A 21,721-nucleotide genomic window follows, 5' to 3' on the forward strand; every position below is an offset into this window, starting at 1 on the left:
ACCCACCTCCATCCCTCCTTCTCACCTTTTATTTCGTTGCTCCTCTGCAAGATTGGGCTATGTGATCAGGCTAATGCAGCTGTTTGTCAATTTCAATTATGGGTTCCTTTGAGGTGCTAGATTTCACCTAGGGAAGAAATAGGCCTGTAATATCCTTTCTGTCAATCACCTTGGGGCTCTCTCTCCTTACTCAGCCTCTCTTGCCCTGAGAGCAACCTCTCTCCACCTCTCTCCAGGTGTCTTTGCTTTGGTTTGCCAGGCATAGGTTGTAGTCAAGCTAAACAGAATTCATAAACATTGTCCTCAGATATTGTCCATGTGACTTTCCATAAGGGTGTCATTGCAAGCAATGCAACTGTCACGCCTGCAATACCATTATGATAATCCTCAGAATACTGAGGACAGCGGTTGCTAAAGATACAGGAAGTAATGGAGAGTGAGAGAACATTGGACATCAGATGCTTTGTAGATGCTACCTGCCTTCTTGAATCCCCTTGGCGAAAATAATCTAGACTTCCACTCTGCCTACATGAAGTCCTCAACATTTTGTTTCTCTTAATCTTTAACTCCTGGGTGTGCCACTCATTTTGTGTACAATATTCCCTGAAGTATTGGGCGCTGTCTCCATCCTATTAAAATACAAGACCTGAGAACATTCCCTGGAGGCGTCCCAGGGTGTAGTCTACAGACAGGCGAGATCTCTAACACACCATCCTGCCTGTTCATCTGAGATGCAGGCTGCTCTCCAGCATGGCATGCTATTTGCCCCTGCTCTCTCTCCATTGGGGTGTGTGATGGCATGGTATTGGCCCCTGCTTAGTCTCCATTGGGGAGTGTGATGAGCACATTGGCATCCCCAGTGATCTGGGTCAGGATGCAGCAGGATGGGCGGCTGGTGAGACCTGATCCCTCTCAGTCGGGGTGATGATGGTTGGAGAGGAGCCGTCTCCCTGCCTCCCTCAAAACCCGCTGAAGGAGCCAAGGCTCACATCCAGCACCGTTCCAAACACACTCAGCATGATACAACACTACTGAGAATAACTCAGAAAGTTCTAGAAATTAGCTTTGCACTTTCAGCAGAATGTACTGTACATTGTGATAAGCGAAACTAGAGCTGTGTTTCAGTGTTTTATTTGACCTGCACCGGGTTCAAGTACTTAATGATGCATGCACCTCAGAAGTGCATGTATGCTTGTGACGTCAAAAGAAGCCTTGAATTTTGCAATGTTAATATAATATGCTTCGGATGTCCTTTGTTGCTTATGAAAAACTACAGAAAATAATTTTAAAAACTGACATTTCTTTCCAAAACAGTCTTATTTGGCCAGATGGAATACAAAGTTTAACATGGGTTTCAATGGGGAAACATGCATTTTTTTGTGTTGCAGTACCCAGTATGGCCACCATGGTATTGCAGGCTTCAAAATCTCTCGACAGCAATAGTAGCCTGTCACCAACACACAAGGAATTATTTACAGTAAGGTAATTTAAACTGGTGCATGGTCTGATAGCAGCATACACACACTGCCACACTCATTTGCATTTGGCACTCCAGGAATTTCTGGATCAACTGTTGCTGTGCAGCGTATCTGCATCAGCCTAAAGAGAGCGAACTGTGTCATGAGCACAATGCAGCTAGCTGTCAGACTGACTTGATGATGCTCCTGCAGCATGATGCTAGTGGCACTTGTCACGCAGGATCTCTTGCCACCCTTATTGGGTTGGCTGTCTTGTGGGCTTAATGAGGTTTGACTGAGTCTGAGCCCTCACATGCAGCCCAGCTTGGAGCGTTAGCAAAGCATCACTGCATCTCAGCAGTTGGTCTGAACTGAGTAGAGCCCCTTCCACAACAATATTATGTAACCTTGTTGAATGCTCAACCAAGGTTCTGACCAGTCAGACTATTTGCACCCACATGTTGATCTTGTGTGGACAGATGTTCTTTGGTTCTGCTCAGAAACCTCTGGCAATGTAGCATTGACAGCTTGTTGGCCTTTCGCTAGAGTAATCTGATCAATCTTGTTGGTTGACTTGCTTGTTAGCGTTCCCCAAGCACATTTAATTTCAATAAGGGCGCTCAACTGCATTACAATAATAACCTACAAATATGTTCATTAATCCATCTCAGCTTAAAGGGATAGTTCACTACTTTACCACTTATAGTGAGATGGTTCTTACCTTGAAGGTGGTCTATGGAGAGGAGAAATTGTAATCCATGGTTCAGAGTTGTTTAAATAGCCACTACTAACTTCAGCTAACTTTAGCCACCGCTAACAGAAACACTATTGGTGTTCATGTTGAAGTTCAACATTGGTGGCCAAAAATCACCTCAAATGAAGTTGGAATTTACTTTGAGGTGATGTGGACCCAAATGTTAAACCCCCTCCCCAACTAATGTCATTAGTTGCAGCTGTTTGTCAATTTAGCCGAGCCTAACAGTGTAGAACTCTTCTCTACAGTAGCAATCCCCTTAATGTGGCAGAATTCTCCCCAAACCGTTGGAAGCTTCCAGCAGTGCTCTCTAAGTGATCTCTCAGTGTGCCACAGAGGTGAGCCTGTCTCAGATCAATGGGCTTGAAGGTCATCGGTTTTATCTTTCTTCCTAACTGGGGGGAAATTTGACAGCACTAGCCTATCTGCTTGTTGACCGGGTCTTGGGTAAGGCAAACAACAGGCGAGCAGGGCTACTCGATCTGTCAACCCCTTCGAGCAAACTCCACAAAAAGGGTTAGCTTCAAATTAGCCTTAGCAATTAGCAAATTTACGCAAGGGAGAGACAGCATCTCATATTGACTTCCACTCCATTCCCTACCTATTCCTCTCCCTCCTCCTCTTCGCCTGTTCGTCTGTGGCAGGTTTCACAGATGTTAGTGCCTAAATTACCATTTGGAGGCCCCCCCCTACTCCCTCTGCTTATTTATGAATCCGATTTGTCTGGAACCATGGGCCTTACAAGGTTGCGCTGAAGATGAGAGAACTATTTTCATACATGCAGAAAGAGAGAGGGAGAAAGAAAGAGCGATAGAACGGAGGGAGGAGGAGAGCAGAGCAGAGCAGATCCCCACCATTCCATAATTAACGAGAAACTATGCCCCCTGGATTGCAGCTTGGATTACTGTTTTTTTCTTTCTCCCAGACATACAACACACAACCCAAGCCCTCCTCAAGGCAGTGTTTTCAGTTTATTTGTTTAATGCAATGTAAATCGTGTCAGAGCTTGTCATAATTTCCTAGCTTTTATCTTCAGCAAGAAGAATGGATTGTTCACACGTAAGTGTCAACATCACCTTTTACTGGTTTTGACCTCAATTTACCCTGCTGTGGAGTCCCTTATTCTCTGTTGCATCTCGCCGAGGGCAAGAGTGGCACTCAAGGTTTGCACCTGAGTGGCTAGCACCAGCTCTGGTTGCAGTGTTAGCTTGTTAAGGAAATGGCGATGTTGGTGGCGGTGTTAGCCGCAAGGCAGAGAGGGAGCTTGACTTGGCTAAATCAGCACTTTTTATTTCTCTGGTGCTAAATGGGTTACCTGCCTGTGCTCTCAACGGGGCTGAGTAATGACGTGTCCGTCTGAGAACAGGCCCCCAAGCTGCAATTAGAAGAGCTCTCCCCCTCCATCTATGTCTCTCTCTTTCTCTCTCTGACTCCACACAGTCAGTCAGCAGTCAAGGCAGCTGGGGGTAAAGCATGACAGCATGTCACACAGACACACACACACAGATTCTGATATAAAAAAACAACAGCACCCCATCTCTCTTACCCCACTTGCAAAATAAACTGTCAACACTGCTAGTACTGTCAGATGTAACAGGCTAAGCACGTTAAATGAGTTGAAGTGATTGAGCAGGATCATGTGTAGAATTCCACAATGCCACAAATCTGTGCACAACAGTAATTTTTTTCTTTTCTTTTTTTTTTCTTCTTTTTTTTTTTAAACGATCCCCGTGTGCCAATAAGTCTTTGCACCACACAAATGCCAGGTTCACATACAATATTAAAACTATTTACTAATAGTTATAATAGATACTGAACAGCCATACTATCAATACAGTATAGTATTTATTTTTCGCTGGAAGGATGCAAAGCTTTTACAAAGATTTAATTTCAAATGGGTGTTTCCACCACGGCACTTTCATGAAAGAAACCTAAACCAGGAAATTGCTTTAGGAAAAGTTATGCATTCCAGCCGGCGATTTCGCGGCCGTATCGCCGGGTGAGTGAATGATCGATATATATACACATACAGGCTATTGCTCCATTTTGAATAACATATACAGATGTAGTTAATATATTTTTGTTGTGGCTGTTGTTTAGTTTGAGCTCCTGCAATAACTTTGTGTGTGTGAATGTTCTCAAATGGGGTCTTTTTAAGAGTGTCAGGGGGAGGGTGGTCTTTGAGCCTATGGTAAAACTGGGTCATAGCCCCATACTGTTCATAGCCATTCAATACAGTGGGACTAATGGTGATAGTGGATCTGTAGTACGACCTACACTCCTCATTCAGCCATGGTATGCTTCAAAGGCCCTCAAGCCCCCAAATCCACTGATAAAATGGGTCCACTAAACTGAGAGAAATATCCCCTCTTTTGAAATGATAAGGTCATACGAACACATTGCAGCAAGGACCCAACAGACACACGAACGTACACGCGTGCGCACACTCACACACACACAGACACACTGCAAATACCACTCATTGAACTGAGCCCTGACCATACCACTGATTCCTACAAGGAAGTGGTAGCATTCAACAATTACTAGAAACAACAGAACACTACGAGAATGCAGTATGTGTATAATGGGTATAATCTTTATAGAAGAGAAGGCTAGTACGTCTAGAGTTTATTTATAAATGCCTGGACTTTTTCAACTTCAAAGAATCTCTCATAAGATGGGTAAAAGTCATGTATAATGATCATATATGTAAAATAATGAATAATGCTTACTTCTCTGAGAATATTGGATTGACATACGGGTGTATGTCTTCGGAGGCTGGGTGCGCACTGGCTTCTATCCACATGTAATCACGCAAATAACGATTGTTGTCCTTCTGTCTGTGTGCGCGACCCATTATGGTTGAAATGGGTAAGCCATTCATAACCGTAAAGTCAGCTTCCATTCACCATGATGAGGGTAAAAGCTATGGTGAGGGAGCGCAGAAAACTGCCCATTTCAAGTGGATTGATAATGGAACACTGTTTAAACTATCCTCCTTTTTTAATTAAACCATACAGTTGGCTACAATTATAATTACATCCTCCAGACAGAACAAATATTACAGTAAATAATATGGATAAACTCTGATGTACCCATAGAGAAAAAGCCAATTTTCTTGGGTCTTATTTTTTTTTAATGCCATTGTGAACAAGGACGGTAAAATCATGTCACACAAGCAACTAACAAAAGTGTATGCTCAATACTAATATATTTAATATACAAAACAACTATTGACACAGAAATCAGTTCTTTTCAATTTAAACTCTTTAAATTCTTGCTACAAAAACAATGCTCAATATATGGGGCATTGAACAGTCAGCCTTGTGCAGATTCTGCCACGAGGAAACAGAATCAATAGATCATCTATTTTGGTACTGTCCATCGCAGGCTCACTTTTGGATTCAGGTCCAGGAATGGTTGTTAAGGCATAATATCAGTGTGCCTATAGACCTGCAATCTATATGGTTGAGGGATCTGAGGGACCAGGCCCATTCATTGGGAAATATGATTATACTCTTAGGTAAAATAATTATTTTTAGGGAAATTTCTGCAGAAATTATACAAATGGAGATGTTCAAGACCTTTGTAAAACATCACAGAAAAATAGAATGATATATTGCAAAAAGAAGTAGTAAAATGGTCATATACTGAGAAAGCTGTGGACATCTAAAAGTTAGAATAAAAATTGGAATAAATAATTGAATTGAATAACTGATTAACCATCCACTACCATGACATGTAACCCTAACACACTAACACTAGCACACACATAGTAGCCGATCACAGCTTATCTGAGCTGCGTCATGATTAGCCAGTATGTCCAACACCGAGATCTCGGTGTATCAGAAAAGTAGCTGAGGAGAGAGGAGAGCTACCCTTATTTACTGGCATTAGTTGACTAATGACGCCTTTAATTAGTAGTGACATGCGCCGTTAATTTAATCAAAGTGTTTACAATTCACCCTGTCAACGAGATTTCTCCAGCCTCTGATTGATGTTGCCATGGTAGTGCTCTTTGTTTAATTATTGGACTACTTTGAACAGGGATGCAGGGAAAGTGTACAGAGCTCCTGCAAGGTGTGCGTGTGTGTACGTGCGTGTGCATACGTGCATGTGTGTGCATATTTTAAATGCCAAAAATGCAAGACATATTTTTTCTGAGACATTAACATTGCTTTTGCTCTAGTAATGAAATAATGTAAAACTGTTAGTTCCAATCCTTCACATAATACATTGTGTGTCATACCGCCTCTTCGTTTTCAAATCTCATTAAAGCATTACAAGTTGTTTCGCCAGCTATCACAATCAAACCTTTTAGTTGTGTGTTGCTCGTCTGCTTGAATAATCAGAGCTGTTTTTGGTTATTGGCACAATATGGAGAGAAAGTAGCCACTTCCAATTCCAGATCAGATGTCCGCAGTAGAAATGTAGCTATGCCACAACGCTTTGTTAACCAAATCTTTGATGACTAAATCCAGGGTTTTACTCGGAATATTAGTTTATTCATCAAATGGATCACACCTAAAGTAGCCTCTGCCGTGTAGTAACCACATGACTGTTGCTGCAAAATACCTGTTCAGACAAAGGAAACAATGACCAGTATTTGCTGTCTACATACTGAGAACATGTAAAAACCCAAGGCAGCACCAGTTCCGAAAGGAGCAGCACTTCCATGACTCTTACTGACTAACTTGTTAAGTTGAACAGGCGCTGCCAGGCAGTTGGGGAGCCATCAGTGTATCAATGGTATCTCTGCCCATAAAGAGGTTCAAAGATGTTGTCTCAGGGTGGCGAGAGAGAGAGAGATAATGCCAGTGTGGCACGACTGCACTTTGACCTTTTGACCCCATCTGGTCTGATTTGACCTGGCTGTGACTCGATTTCAACTGCAACTTATCATGGCCTAGCGTAGGCTCTTTCAATCAAACCTGGTTTCCAGGAAAGGACCCACCCCCACCCTCTATATCAAAGAGAGGAAGCAAGAGGAGAGAAGTATTAAACAAGCTCAAATAAAGTGAGACTAGACTAGGCTAGGAGTGAATTAAACCATTGTGCATCCTGACACTCTTCACTTGACTTTAACTCCATTACACACAATTGAGTGTCATTTGCTCTGGTGCATTTGTTTTTACTCTCATGCCTCTAACTTGCAAATGCTTTGGCAGTTCCTCTTCTGTCATGTCAGCGAGCAGAGAGAGAAAGACAATGTTTTCCTCCTCAGATATACACACACACACACACACACACACACACACACACACACACACACACACATACACACACAAACACACAAATGTCAAACCATCAGGGCTCAGGCCTGTTTTATCTGCAGCTCACAGTGGGTTCTTTCAGAATGCCAGGCCTCAAGTCTTCCTTGAGGAAGCGTTGCGTTGCAGATTAGAAGCCCAGGCTGCCTAGGCAGCTGAGTGGAATGGGACAGCGGGCGCTCAGACTGCAATGCTGTGAAGATCCAGAGGAAAAAAGCAAATGTTGTAGCCCTGGCCCCAGCAAATGTTAGGCCATGGCTATTTGTCTTATAGGAAGGAATCTATTGATTGAACCATTTTAGGTTATTATAAGCCTCTCTATATATTATAAGCCTCTCTATATTTATTTTTTTCTTGTGTAAAGGTGGTGATGATCAGTCAGCCAGAATTCATTAATGCCAGAAAGTTTTTCAGTGGTGAAGGGTTTGATTTGCTATATCTCTTAAGGATGTTGGTGATCTTTATTGGCTTTTGATTGCGTGGGAGTCAGTACAGGTATGCATATTCGTCAGTGGTATTGACAACATGTGTTTTTCTGCATGTGTGTGTGGTTGTGCGCATGTCTGGTGCACAGTATATTGGTAAGTCTCACACACCTCTTCTGTATGTTTGTCCTATAGGACTCTGCCCAGGAAGGGGTGATAACTAGAGACATCCACCGGACCTTCCCTGCCCACGACTACTTCAAGGACTCGGATGGAGACGGCCAAGACTCTCTCTACAAGATCTGTAAGGTAAGGATGGCCCATAGAACCACCACAGCCACTACTGATACCTCGATACCAGTCTGAATCTAGCTGGTGCTAGGTTTGAAACGGGGGGGAAAAAAAAAAAGAAAAAAAAAATCACTGGTGAGCTCAGCAATAGCAAACGGGCTGGTAGGCCGAGGAAGACTTCTACAGTGGATGACCGAAGAATGCTCACCATAATTAAGAAAACCCCCAAAACAACTGTCCCACAGATCAGGAATACTCTCCAGGAAGTAGTGTGTCAGAGACTACCATCCACAGGATACGTCACCAGCCTAACTACGGAGGCTTCACTACAAGGTGCAAACCACTAGTTATCCTCAAAAAGGATAGTCAGGTTACAGTTTACTAAAAAGTACCTAAAACTAAATACTAAACATGAGTGGCTAATTTGAGCATTATATGAATCTGTCCCATTACTTATGGTATGCCCTGAAATAGGGGGACTATGTGTAAAAACTGATAATCTCAATACTTTGTAATGTAAATATAAATGTCCTTTAACCTCATTGTGATTGTTTTATTTCAAATCCCAGTATAGAGTCAAAAGAAGAAAAAATGCTTCACTGTCCCATTACTTACGCAGGGCACTGTATCTGATAGATGTAAGACCATAAACAGAAATATTAAAGCAAACAAGCTACATACAGTAGTACTGAGTTGCCATAGTAACATATTGGGATGCACAGATAGATGACTTTGTGCCTCTCTCAAAATGAGACATACAAACATTTGTTTATATAATATCATTTCATTTGTTTCACACCATAATTTGACTTGTTCTTATTATGTATATTTCAGGAACACTACACTGAATAATGCTGTAGTTAGTTGGCCAAAAAAAATGAACTGAGTTGTCAGAAAGCCTTAACATCCTTCCAAGTAGGTCATTGGAGAGCCAGGTCTCATTGATATGCAAATACATGTAGATTGCCTGTTGATAGGCTTGGCTAGTTCCTGAAGAGCGACACACTTGTCTCCATTTCCTACAGTACACAGCTTTTTCTCAGGTAATGCCATTTTATAGTTCCAATCCAACATTGTCTTCATTAGAAAGGAATTAGTTCAGAGGTAAACAAAATACACAGTGGATGGTGTGAACATTAGGTCAAAAGGGCCTCTACCATTAATCTAGTTGGTTGTTCTTCAAATGATAATTACACAACAGTCACAGTAATCTGTTCCCTAAGCAAATTAAATGTGTTCAACTAACAAATGGGGATGTCATGTCTTCCAGACCCCCATCCGTCTAGCACTGAATCCTTTAACCATGGCAGGGTCCTGTGAATGGTGCTCTTTATCAAATGTGTCTGTCTAACTGCACCCAAGACAGCTCGGCTGAGTAAGCTCTTCAATTACTTACCATGTGAATTCCCTGCCAGGTGGAAAAACATGTTGACATTTTTTAAATGTCCATCTCTCATATCCTCGTATGAGCATTGGGGGATGTTTTGAGATCACTATTACTCTATTTTAACACTTGTTACAATGATAGACACTGTATGAAAATAAAAGGTAAGTCTACTTGAATTCTCTGTGGTTGTCAGCAACATGGTCAAGACAGTACATTACAGATGTCATCATCATGTGAGCAGGTAACCTAGACTTTATACACAAACTTGATTTAAATTCCATCGAATTCAAACATGCTTATTTAGTGTACATGTACTTCCATTGGTTTTTGTATAGAAAATGCTAATATTAGTGGAATTTGGCAGTGGCTGACAAACCCAAAGAGTGGATTGAACTATGTCCTTGTCCAAAGACTACTGACGAGGCAAGGCAAGGCAAATAAACCCTAATTTAAACTTTACTTCAAGATACATCCTTTCCTAGTTTTGAGTAGATTTTAGTAGGCTGATTTTCACCGGTTGCTGCTCTTTGAAGAAGACTAGCCGACTCAGGGAGCTTTCTGTGCTCTCTGTTGTTTAAATCTGCCCTTTGAAACCAGGGCTTTAGTAAGCTCCTCTCCATCTCTTGATTGTTACAGACAGATTAAAGACGCCCATACAAAAGAGAGAGTCCCAAAGGCTCTCACACGACAGGAACTAATGGCAAAGCCAATCTAGCTCCTCAAGAAAATTTGTTTTATATGCTGTTTGAGGCGTGTCCACAGTCTGACAACTCATTATATAAGTTTTGACAGTCAGTACTGGCCATGCTGCCCTTAATCTGTGTGAATTGTGGAGCAGTATATAGCCTGACAGATTTGAGGTGAAGGGCCTAAAAAATGTATTGAGTAATTCTAAAACTGCTGAGGCAATGGAAGCAACTATTTGAGTTGCAACGGGACCTCTTGTCCAAAGGAGGTAGTACACATTGCCTAGCCATCAAAATAACAACAATAACTCATAAATAAATGTATGTGCAAAGAGCTAAACATTCTTTGTCTATCATGAATGGCTGTACAACTGTAATGTCTTATGCCTCTCATCGGTGAACGAGTTGACTGACCAGTGTTGTCCTCTGTCTGCTGTGTTTCAGGCCTACTCTGTCTACGATGAGGAGATTGGCTATTGCCAGGGTCAGTCCTTCCTGGCTGCTGTACTGTTACTGCATGTAAGTGTGAATGTCATCCAACTGCAAACGTCTCTACAAGTACTACTCAACTATCTATACAACTGTGCAGAATTTTAGAGGATAAAGTGGGACAAAGTGGTTTTAATGTGGGCAACATAGACTGGATTGAAAGGAGATTTGACCCAGCTCTGAAAAGGTGATTCAGTAATGATATAGGGAGGAAAGAAAGGAGAATTTAAAGTCGAATTTTATGAAGGAGGTATATCGGAAAAGAAAAGAGAAAGGGATGAGAGACATTTTCTGATAGAGGAAGATCAGAGGTGGAAGCAGAGATGGGTAGATGAGCAAGATGTGAGAAAGAATGGGAGGAAGGAGGAGTGATGGAGGGGAGATAAAGAATGAGAAGTGGAGAGGTCCTTTGGCATACAGGAAGCAGAGATGGGTCGGTGAGCAAGGTGTTAGAGAGATAGTTGGAGGGAGGAGGAGTGATAGTGGAGAGAGAGGAGCGGAGAAGGAGAATTTAAGTCCTTTGGAATGCAGGGGAGGTGTCAGGAATATTAATGACCGTGCCTGTCTACCTGCAGGAGCCCATTCTGCCCAGGACACACTGTCGCACTGACTAAATACCCACTTGTGTGCGCGTGTGCGTGCGTGCAAGACACACACCTTGTCTTTCACACTGACACTCCCACCTTCTGTCTACCTTTCATACACTTCCCATATCCTCTCACCTTGTCTCTCTCACTCACACCTCAACTCAATCTCTCTTATAGTCTCTATCTCTATCCCATGTATTCCCTTTTTTTTCTTCCTCTTTCCAACATTTCTCCAGTGGGACATGAATGTGTGGTGAAAACTCAACTCTTCTCTCTCCTCTTTCAACTCTTTCAAACTAGTCTTAGTGACAATATACTGTATATGTAGCAAGTAAGACTTCAGTAGCTGTAGTGATTTTACTCTACTTGTATGCTTACCCATTTAGTTTCCTTTCTTGGCCTTTCTCACTGTCAGATGTCGCCCTCATATTCAGGGATGTAGTGGTAGGGAAAACGGTGGGTAAATACTTGGCACCGGAGAAAATTACGTCAATGCTAACATTAAAATATGGTATTTTTCGTAAAAGGTGGCTAAACACTACATTTGTAACGTAAATAAAAAGGTGTGTAAAAAAACAGAGATTACCTGTGTTTACCCTTCACTAAATCCCTGCTCATATTACCCCCTCTCCTAAAACGTCCCCTGCTCTCAGAGCTGATAATGAAAGTATCACTTTATGTTAGATAAAACAAACAGGTACGTTGTCTGCCTCACGTACGGTATACCCCTTTAAATAATGTGTTAGCTTTTGTAATGTCAAACTAACCAGAAGAAAAAAAGATTAATCGAAGCAACATTGCTTCCATTTGACCTCCACTCTCATACACTTGTGAAACCTCCTTTCACACTGGATGTCTGACCTCATCTAAAGCTCCATTTATGGTGTGGTGTTTTTATCTGCTTCAGATGCCAGAGGAGCAGGCCTTCTGTGTGCTGGTGAAAATCATGTATGAGTATGGGCTTCGGGCTCTCTACAAGAACAACTTTGAGGATCTCCACTGCAAGTTCTACCAGCTGGAGCGACTGCTACAGGTTAGTCTACATGTCTACAACAGCAATGTAACCACTGATGTTCATGATTTATGACCAAACTTATGGCACAAACTAAGACGTTTTCTTATTACAAACCTATTAGGGTATGCCTGCCTGCGTAGGTGTGTGTGTGTGTGTGTGTGTGTGTGTGTGTGTGTGTGTTTGTGTGTGCGCGTGCGCGCGCATGTGATTTCTGCACACTCTCAAGGGCAGGGGGTGAATGTGTGAGAAGGTAACTATGAGTGTTGGGGCCTAAAGGGCTTAACTCACGCTAGCTATTAGGCTATATCCACTCCAAATTGGAGTTTAATTTTGTACTGAAATCCACTTTAGCCTCCTAAGTGGCCTTCTTTCAGCATCAAGCTGATCTGGGTTAGTATTGACAAGCTCCCAAGGCAAGGGTGTTAGCATTGATTGCTAAGCATTAGCATACAGGTGGGAGGAAAGCAAGGTTATACAGCAACTATATTTCCTTTAACATTTCCTCACTACGAAGCACAAGGTGTTGAAATTTATGTTCGTTTTGTATTTGTTAAAGTTAATTTCCATTTACAAGCACATACACACACCAAACAATATGTATTGCATGTTGATGTCCTGCAGCTGTTGTCTCTGATTGTTAACGGTGTAGTTAGTCTGAAGGCTCCAAGTTCTGTGGGAGAGTGAAACCGTGTTAGGTATGCTTGGATTCAGGTATGATGTGTGGAGTCGAGATGAGATCAGATCACCCGTGTTTTTCAATAATTTAATACAATGTGTGCACAAGGGAGAGATGCAGCATACAGTAAGGTAGGAAGGATCTCTGAGGAGCGGATGGCTGGTCCTCAGTTTTAAGCTAAACTACAAGCGGTGGAAAAGTACCAGAGACAGCAAATGTAATTACCTTGCTCAGCCCCCCTCTTCCTTTCTGTCTTATCATATGGGCAGCAGGTGCCCACCTGGAGGTTAACGTGTTTACCATGCTGAGGATGTGAATGGCACCAGCAGTTTAGCCTAAGACAATAGCCCAAGAAATCCTTCTGTGGACAAAGAGATGGGGGTCTGATCGAGCAGCCTATAACTGATCTGACAACTGTAATATTAATGCATCATGTAACTTATTAATCAACCAGAATCATTATTCCCATCAGCTGCTGGATACTCATGTTGGTTACTTGTCAGTCACTGTGTTTGAGAGAGATGAAGGTATATTGACTACTTACTGCTTTCCGTGTCAAGACCCCATTTACGCCTTACCATGTGTCCTTAATCAGCATATTGACCACATTCTGATTGTGTCAACATTAAAAGAGAATGGAAATATACAACATTGTGATCGCGTCGCAATCCGATCTTCAGAACCACATCCAGCCGTGGACGAGCTTGCGTTGTGACTGCATTGTGGACAAGTGTTAAGAGATATTAATAATAAAAGAACAAATATGGACAAATGTCAACTCTCTCCTACATTCTCTCTCTGTCTGTGTCCAGGAGCAGCTTCCTGAGCTGTGGTCTCACTTCCAGGAGTTAAACCTGGAGGCCCACATGTACGCCTCCCAGTGGTTCCTCACTCTCTTCACCGCCAAGTTCCCACTCTGCATGGTCTTCCACATCACCGACCTGCTGCTGTGTGAGGTAAGAACCACAGCACTGAACCACAGAAACGAGCTGTACCTGAACCCAGCATTGAACTTCATTCTTTATTGAACTTGAATTAGCCCCTAATTCATTCAACTCACTTTTAAACCCTCTAACATTATTTTTACCTTCAACATCATCACCAATCCATACTCTGAACACTAAATTTAACACCATCAGTGACCCATAGCTCCTACCATAACCATTGACCCCCCCCCCCCCCCCCCCCATACAGTATGAGCATCTTTACCAACTCTGGCCTTAACATAAAGCAGAGCCTTCCCAGTATTTAAATACCTGTGTACCTCAAAGCGAAAGCCTTAGCAATGGTAACCCTGAGATCACACAGTTAGAGTAAGATGAAGCCTTGAACCCCCTCTCCCCAAAGCCAGTTTCTTACCAGTCACTGTACAGACCTGTTACCCCCAGGAGAAGCTCTGTGGCCTTTTCTTTTAGTGATTCTGTCTCCTCTTCTCCTCCCCCTCCTCGTGTTATTGGTCTTTCGTCCCTCGTGCTGACCCCAGGTGGAACAATTAAATGTTTCCTGGGCGTTTTTCAGCCAATTAGCCGCGTGATGAGAATCTGTTCCTCAGTCCTCCAACCTGCTCAAGCTTCTCTCTGACATGCTCTCTCCCTCTTTTCTCCCTCTCCTTTTTTTCCACATTCTCCCTCTCTCACCTTTCTCTCTCTCTCTATTTTAGATTGTCCCTGTCTGATTTCTTCCTCTGTCTGATTTCTTTGTTGCGCCCCCCCCCTCCCCCCCTCTCCTCTTTCCATCTCTTTCTGTTTTGCTAGATCTGCCCTAAACATACAGTGGACGATGTCCATCCTGTGTGTGTACAGCATATGTGTGTGCACACCTTTTTCACGTCTATGCATTTTTTTGCAATGGTACATCAAACCCTCTTGCGCTTGCTGACTGTTGGACTCCATTTCAGTTTGACACGCATGTGGAAGTTTGTTGGCATTCTTTGTGTGTGGTGTTGCCCTAAGCTACACACTCATTTATACACACACACACACACACACACACACACACACACACACACACACGCACGCGCCCACACTCATGCTCCCGACACCCCAGCGCCATCTAGAGCCCTTAAAGAGGGAGAGAGGAAGATAGAAAGAAATAGGTCCTTTGCTCAGTTATTTATAGAGCTGCGGGGATATTTTTAGCACAGTGTTGCCATGTGAATGGGTTGTCGGAGCGACAGAGGAGACGGGTGTTCCCATGCAGGGCTGACATCAGCATTGCATCTCTCTCTCTCTCTCTCTCTCTCTCTCTTTCTCCTCCTCCTTCAATGCTTTCTCCCACTCCTCTCCCACTCTTTCCTTATCTGACTCTCTCACTCTCTCCCTGCCTCCATCAGGTTTTCTCCCTCTGTCATTCATCCATCTGACTGTCACTCTGTGGCCATGATGCAACCCCACCTGTCTGTGAGAGGGACTGTCTGTTTCTCTTCTCCTCCTGCCATCTGGCCCTCCCACTCTTTCCCTCCTTTTCTCTCTCTCTCTCCTTTCCATAGCCATGCCACTTGTCCTCCCTCCATCTCACTCTGGCCATTCTTGAGGAAGATTATGTCACTCAGTGCCCTCAGCAGAGGTGCATTTGCATCCTCAAGAGTGGTTGTGACATTAATGAAGTCTAACATTCCCATAATGCTCCCACAACATTCCCATAACGTACCACAAGGAAAGCAAAGTCGGATCTTTATGATCCCCAAACGGTGATTTGCTGCAACATGTCGACAACCAGGCAGAATTGAAGTGTAAACAGAAGTGTAGTATGACAACATTTGACATCTAGAGCAGACTACAGTGAAAATGCGGTGGTACTGTATTAACAGTACCACCCAATAAGCATTGAGACTTTCCATCCTGTATACTGTAGGTTTGGTTTTCTTAACTCTCGACATAAAAGCTGTTGAAATTGTGATAATTTGAGGGAGTCTTTCATTTCTGGAGGTCCATTATGACAAACACAATAAATTACAATCAAATGAGCTTTATTTGTATGACTTTTAAATAGTGAGAGTATTTACTATATATACCTTATGTAGTAGGGAGCAGAGGTGGATGGTCACTTCAGCCCTGCTTTAGGTCCCACTGAAGCCCAGTGATTTTTAAGTAATTTAGGATTATAAAAAATCCTTGAAAGTTATTCATGATTCTCTATAAAAGTCATCTGGATTGTTGACTTTTCTCATTTGATTGATAAACTAAAACGCAATAACATATTGAAGGTTCATACTGTAACTGCACATAGCACACTTTGTTTACAATCGTTTATAAATACATTTCAGTAGGGCAATACGTTCAATATTTCAGTTCCTAGAACCAGATGTCATTGCAAGTGATGATGACCTCTGGTCCCAATACCATACACAGGTGTGTTTAGGTGATAGCCTCAGAGCTGTACGTCTCATCCTGTATATATTTTCTGACCCTTTTCTGTCTTGTCTTCCCCAGGGATTAAACATCATCTTTAACGTTGCCCTGGCCCTCCTCAAGGTATGATTGCTCTACTTTGTTTGATTAGTTTTAGATCAAATCCATTCTTTAGATGTTGAAACAAATCATGTGAGACAGTTGAACAAAGGGACACTTGACCCCTGATCTAGACTAGGTCCAATGGGGCATGGAAGAACTCCCCTCAGTTCAAGTGTAACTGCTGCATTGGTATTACACACTCTTGGGAATGCCCTGAAAAGTGGGCTGTACCAATGTTTATATTTTGAACACACATTGTATGGGTTAATCTTTTTAAGCTTGGGGCTACCTTGATTTGTTACGGTAGTGTCCAATTACTCCAGTCTCACCCCTAATTTGAACCATGAAGGTAAGGAATATTCCTTATAAAAGGAACCAGACTCAAAATGACAGGGTCCATGTACCTCCTGTTAGAATCATTTAATGTACATTGCCAATATAAATTATACACACACTTTCAAAGTGTTCACCTTTTGTTGCCCCAGACCCTGCAATCAAGGATTTTTTCCCCATTGATCTTCACAGCGTATACTAGAAACTTTCAAAGTAAAACATTCAAATAATTTATTAAAAATGACAGAGAAAACCTGTTTGCAAAAGTCTAAACCCCCTTGCTGTGGCTCTCTTTAAATTTGCTAAAATGCAAAAATGTTACAAATGTTACTCAAGTTGAATTGAGTTTATTGAGTGCAATGATTTGAATGTAGAACTTTCCTACATTCCCTCATTCAAATAGGAATCAATTACACACTTTGCTGAACAGGTTGTCACTACAAACTGAGGTATAAAGAGGAACAAAACTGCTCAGGAATGCTACCCTGAAGCCTGGGGAGACTTACAAAAAAAGTCGAATGGCTGAGAGGGAGAAGTACAGTGGATGGGACATCATCATCCGATCACTCTACAAAATTGGTCTATATAACCTACCTGACGGAATCCCTTAATGAATCTATTTTAAATCCATAATTGTGTTGCAACAATGAAATCACATCAAATGATACAGCAAAAAACATGCATTGCCTTTTCCGCACCATGTCCTGTTTTAAGAATAGTGGTAGCTGCATCATAGTATGGGTATGCTTGTCACCGGCAGGGACCGGGGAGTTTGTTACCATCAAGAGAACATGTAGAAATGTGTTAAGTTGGTAGTGACAGCCTTATCAACACATTGTGTAATTGATTCCTATTCAAATCAGGGACTCTACAAAGACAGATATTCATTTTGAAATCACATGAACTATTGTCCTTGCATTCATATGGACTCAATTTAACTCATTTGAGCTCATTTTATGAGAGCCACAGCAAGGGGGGCGTAGACTAGGTCTTTTTATTATTATTATTTTTTTTTTTAATCTGTTTTTCATTTTTAATAAAATGAAAAACAGATTTTTTTTTAAACAATAGACATTTTCTTTCACTTTGAAAGTGTCAGGTAGGCTGTATAGATCAATGGGAATCCTAAAATCCTAATTTAATGTATTTTTGATCCTAGGCTCTGGGAACAAAAGGTGAACATTTTGAAAGGGGGGTGTATACTCTCTATAGGCACTGTATATTTCTATCCCTCTAAGGTCCTTTTACTTACTTGGGATCAGCAATGTTGAGAAGTGTACAGTAAGTGCATAGAAAGCTTGTCCAAGAAGCAAGCCCTGGCCCCTACCCCTAGGCACTCAAATAGATAAGTGTGAATGATATGGTTGTAGTTTTACCTTGCCCTTTGATTGGCTTGGCGGATTCTTGCTAAATACCTGAATACAAGTGCCTAGGGAAGAGGGGCTAGGGGTAGGAGTTGTTACTGGACTGTGCCTTTGCAATGTCAGACTATGATGTAATGGGAGTTTGGCTTGGTAGGCTATATGGAGGAATGAGCTGTGAGAAAGTGAAATAGTTTGTCTGTGTCTCCCTCTGCTGCTCATAGACATTACTGCAGTGGGAGGTAATGAGACATTTCCCTCCATTATATCAGTGATTTCTGAAGCTGTTTTTCTCATGGGACTTATTCTGTTATTCTAAATACACCCAATAGCCTAAAGCACTTAGGGCCTAGCTACAGTATAGCAGTTGATTCAAATGACCAATACAATTGCTCTAGAAGCTAGAGAAGCTAGGAGTTCAAATACAGGTTCGGATTGGACAGGGCAAGTCATAATCATTTGACCAAATTCTGTATATTACATGTGATTCTATTTTCATAATATTACCCATCTCATTATGTTTACACTGGTAATATAATATATTTTCACCTTATTATTCACCCCAAATTGATGGTTGTGACGAAATACGATGAAACAACAAATTAGGAAATTGAATATTGTGTAAGTAATTGAATAGTGTGCGAGATTAAAGAAATACTAGCCTATACTGTTAGAGGATGTTTTTGTGATTGTATCGATCCACACTTGTTTTGATGACACAGTAGAAGATTTGATGTTGATGGCATTGCAGCGTCATTGATATAGTGCTGAGGGTTTCTATGGTGGTTAATATGATCATAGACAATGCAATATTTAATAGAGATGCTCATTTAAAATACAGTCAGTAAAATGTCCAGAGATTTCAACAAATGAAATATAGGCCGACCTCTTTGTCTGTTTTGATGGGTTAATACGGCCGAGAGTGACATGGTGTCTGACTGTAAACTGACGGTCACAGAATGTAAACATACAATTTTATTGGTCAAGGACAAGATTTCAGGTGATGAGTTTTTGCTGAGGACTTTCATTCCATGATAGCCACATATTGCTTATGGGCATTTAGTGCTATTTCCATGTAAAATTGTTGCAAATTGTACCTTTAGATACAACTAGTTATGTGCTTCAGTGCTGTATAAAGACATATTCTATTTTTATTTTATATATTTAATAGAAGTCTATACTGAGTACTGCAAATTGAGTTATTTGCTGATAAATGAGTTGATAATCAATTAGTCATGAACCTGTCAACGGTTTAGCATTTGTTTTCTTGCTTTACCCAACAAATTTTGGATTTGACTATTGACAAGTAATATTTTGATCAGTCTATCTGCTTTGATATACAGTATTACATAAGATGATTTGGGTCTTTAGAGTAGTTTGTTTTAGTCCATATCATGATTCAGTTTACAGTGATGATTGCACCACAGATTTCGCCATACTATTTTCTATTTCGTTCTATTGAATCAACCATAGGGGAAGTGAGTAACAGGAAGGGAATAGGGTCACATAGAGTGTAATGTTAGATGAACCCTTCCTCTATACATACCACAGGATTTGACTCTACTCTTAGAGAGAGATTTTTTTTTTTTTTTTAAGAGAGAGAGAATGTTGGAGGCGCTATGGGCATGGCTCCCTCTATTTGAACTGATGCACTGTCTCTCCACAGTCTCCTCACTGCTGATATTGTTAGATTAGATTTATTTTATAACTAAGGAGTGCTTATATGTCTATCTGCCAATAACCAGTACAGAATTCAACAAAGATGAAAATTATAATTAAATTAAATGTTAGGATTTGCAAAAGAAGATACTGGAGCCTTTCACTTGAGTGTGCAAACCATTTTTATTTGTACCAAATGGGAGATACCATTAAGGACAGAAGAAGATGGGAGAGAGTGTATTTGAGGAAGTGGAGAGCGAAATTGAGGATAGAAGGGGGTGAGTAAGGGGCTTGCACTGCCTCTCTCCCATTGGCTAGGCATGACGGCATTCTCCCTGGAGGCTCTCTCTCTGCCCCTCCCCTCTCTCTTTCTACCCACCGCTCCCTCCCTCCCTCTGCACCTCTCCCTGTGCACTTGCCTTCCCTTGCCTGTCTACCATTGCCCGTTCAGAGCACGCAGCAGCAGTAGCATCCGTTAGCAATTAGCAGCGGTGCAGCAAAAGAGAGGGGGCGTCTGTCACATTTTCTTCAGGGATGTCTACCAAGAGTGTATCAGCACAGCCAGCCTGCAGACCCCTCCCTCAATTCCTTCCCCTCTCCTTCTGTCTGCTTCCCCGCTCTCCTCCTCCTCTCCTCTTCTAGCTCCAACAGCCTCTCGGTCTCCGTTGCACGCTCTCTCTCTCTCTCTCTCTCTATTTCTCTCCGCGTCTGGCGTTTGGTATGTACGCTCTGCTGTCAACCGCCCAGCCCCACACCTCTGCAACAGAGCTGCCTGAGCAGCAGGCTTAGCCGTTAGCTTTTAGCATCACAGGCCTCACCGGGGGAGTAACATAGGAGAGAGAGAGGAAGAGAGTGGGGGAACACCGGTGTGGTTTCTCCACCTGCCTCATCTAACCACTCCCTGAACTATCGCTCCAAAAATCCCTTGCTCCCCTCGTTGGCCAGTGTTTTGGACCAGCTGCACCTGACACAGCAGACAGGACTCTATTGCCAAGGACTGGGCTCTCCTTGTGAGGATTTACAAACCTGGGGTGTATTTTTCTTATGGACGTCTAGAGGCTTTGACGCAGGAGTCCTCTTTAAAGTTGTCTCCTAGGCTTTGACCGTTTTTCAGTGACTCGACTGAGGTTGTACCCCTGCTTGTTGTTTCTATTCTGGAGTGAGGGAAAAGCTATCCTGGAGAAGAGGGATAGACCAACACACACCAACACTCGGCTCCTGCGGAATCGCATGACAAGAGCCATCTCTCCTTTGGCTCTCCTGACCGGATCTACCCTATGTCTGTTCCCCTTCCGCCTCAACTCTGACTCACTGGCTTCAACAGCCATTCAGCCGTAAACAACACATACTGGGCCGAAGCGGCTTCACCCCCCCAAAGGCAGTGTGGCTTTAGCCAACCATGCAAACAAGCCTCAGCTTCTCCTCTTCCTTCAGCATCATATCAGATAGAACAATCAGCCGTAAATGACTATAGACATTTGACAGGTTTTTTTTTTTTCCAAAGCAAACCTAAATCCATCTGCTTTTTCAGGTGTGACTTTACCATTACATCTTTTTATATAAAAGTAATTAGCTTTTTTGTGATAAAAAAAAAAGTGCATTGCTTTGATGTCTCCACTCGTATGCTCCAAGCCTTGGGCATAGGGGCAAGGTTGCACAAAGAGGGGAGATTCTCTCTTCAAAGGAGGAGGGAGAAAAAAAAGGTGGAGGACGCATCCGGCACCTGTCGTCTACTTAAACCGCAAACCCACGTGCCAGGCTGCTTTGTTGCTAGGCAACGACATACCGTTTGGAATTTGGGAAGAGACCGTGTGAAAGAGGATGAACATCCAAAGCGTGACAGTGTTTCCAATTTGGATTGAATGGGAGAGATAGCTGG

The 21,721-nt window shown here is 42.2% G+C and overlaps 1 protein-coding gene across 2 annotated transcripts in view; it reads left to right on the forward strand.

Annotated features, from left to right (window-relative positions):
* Window positions 1-21,721, forward strand: part of rabgap1l (RAB GTPase activating protein 1-like) — an 89,870-nt gene that overhangs the window by 50,011 nt on the left and 18,138 nt on the right. For both annotated transcript variants that reach the window (XM_083672126.1, XM_083672127.1), the window contains exons 14-18: window positions 8,102-8,215; window positions 10,715-10,789; window positions 12,254-12,379; window positions 13,850-13,993; window positions 16,469-16,510. In XM_083672126.1, the coding sequence (XP_083528252.1) occupies window positions 8,102-8,215; window positions 10,715-10,789; window positions 12,254-12,379; window positions 13,850-13,993; window positions 16,469-16,510 (501 nt within the window). The remainder of the gene's footprint in view (window positions 1-8,101; window positions 8,216-10,714; window positions 10,790-12,253; window positions 12,380-13,849; window positions 13,994-16,468; window positions 16,511-21,721) is intronic.

Source organism: Argentina silus (assembly GCF_951799395.1).
Source record: "Argentina silus genome assembly, chromosome: 6".
In the NCBI taxonomy this organism is placed as follows: domain Eukaryota; kingdom Metazoa; phylum Chordata; class Actinopteri; order Argentiniformes; family Argentinidae; genus Argentina; species Argentina silus.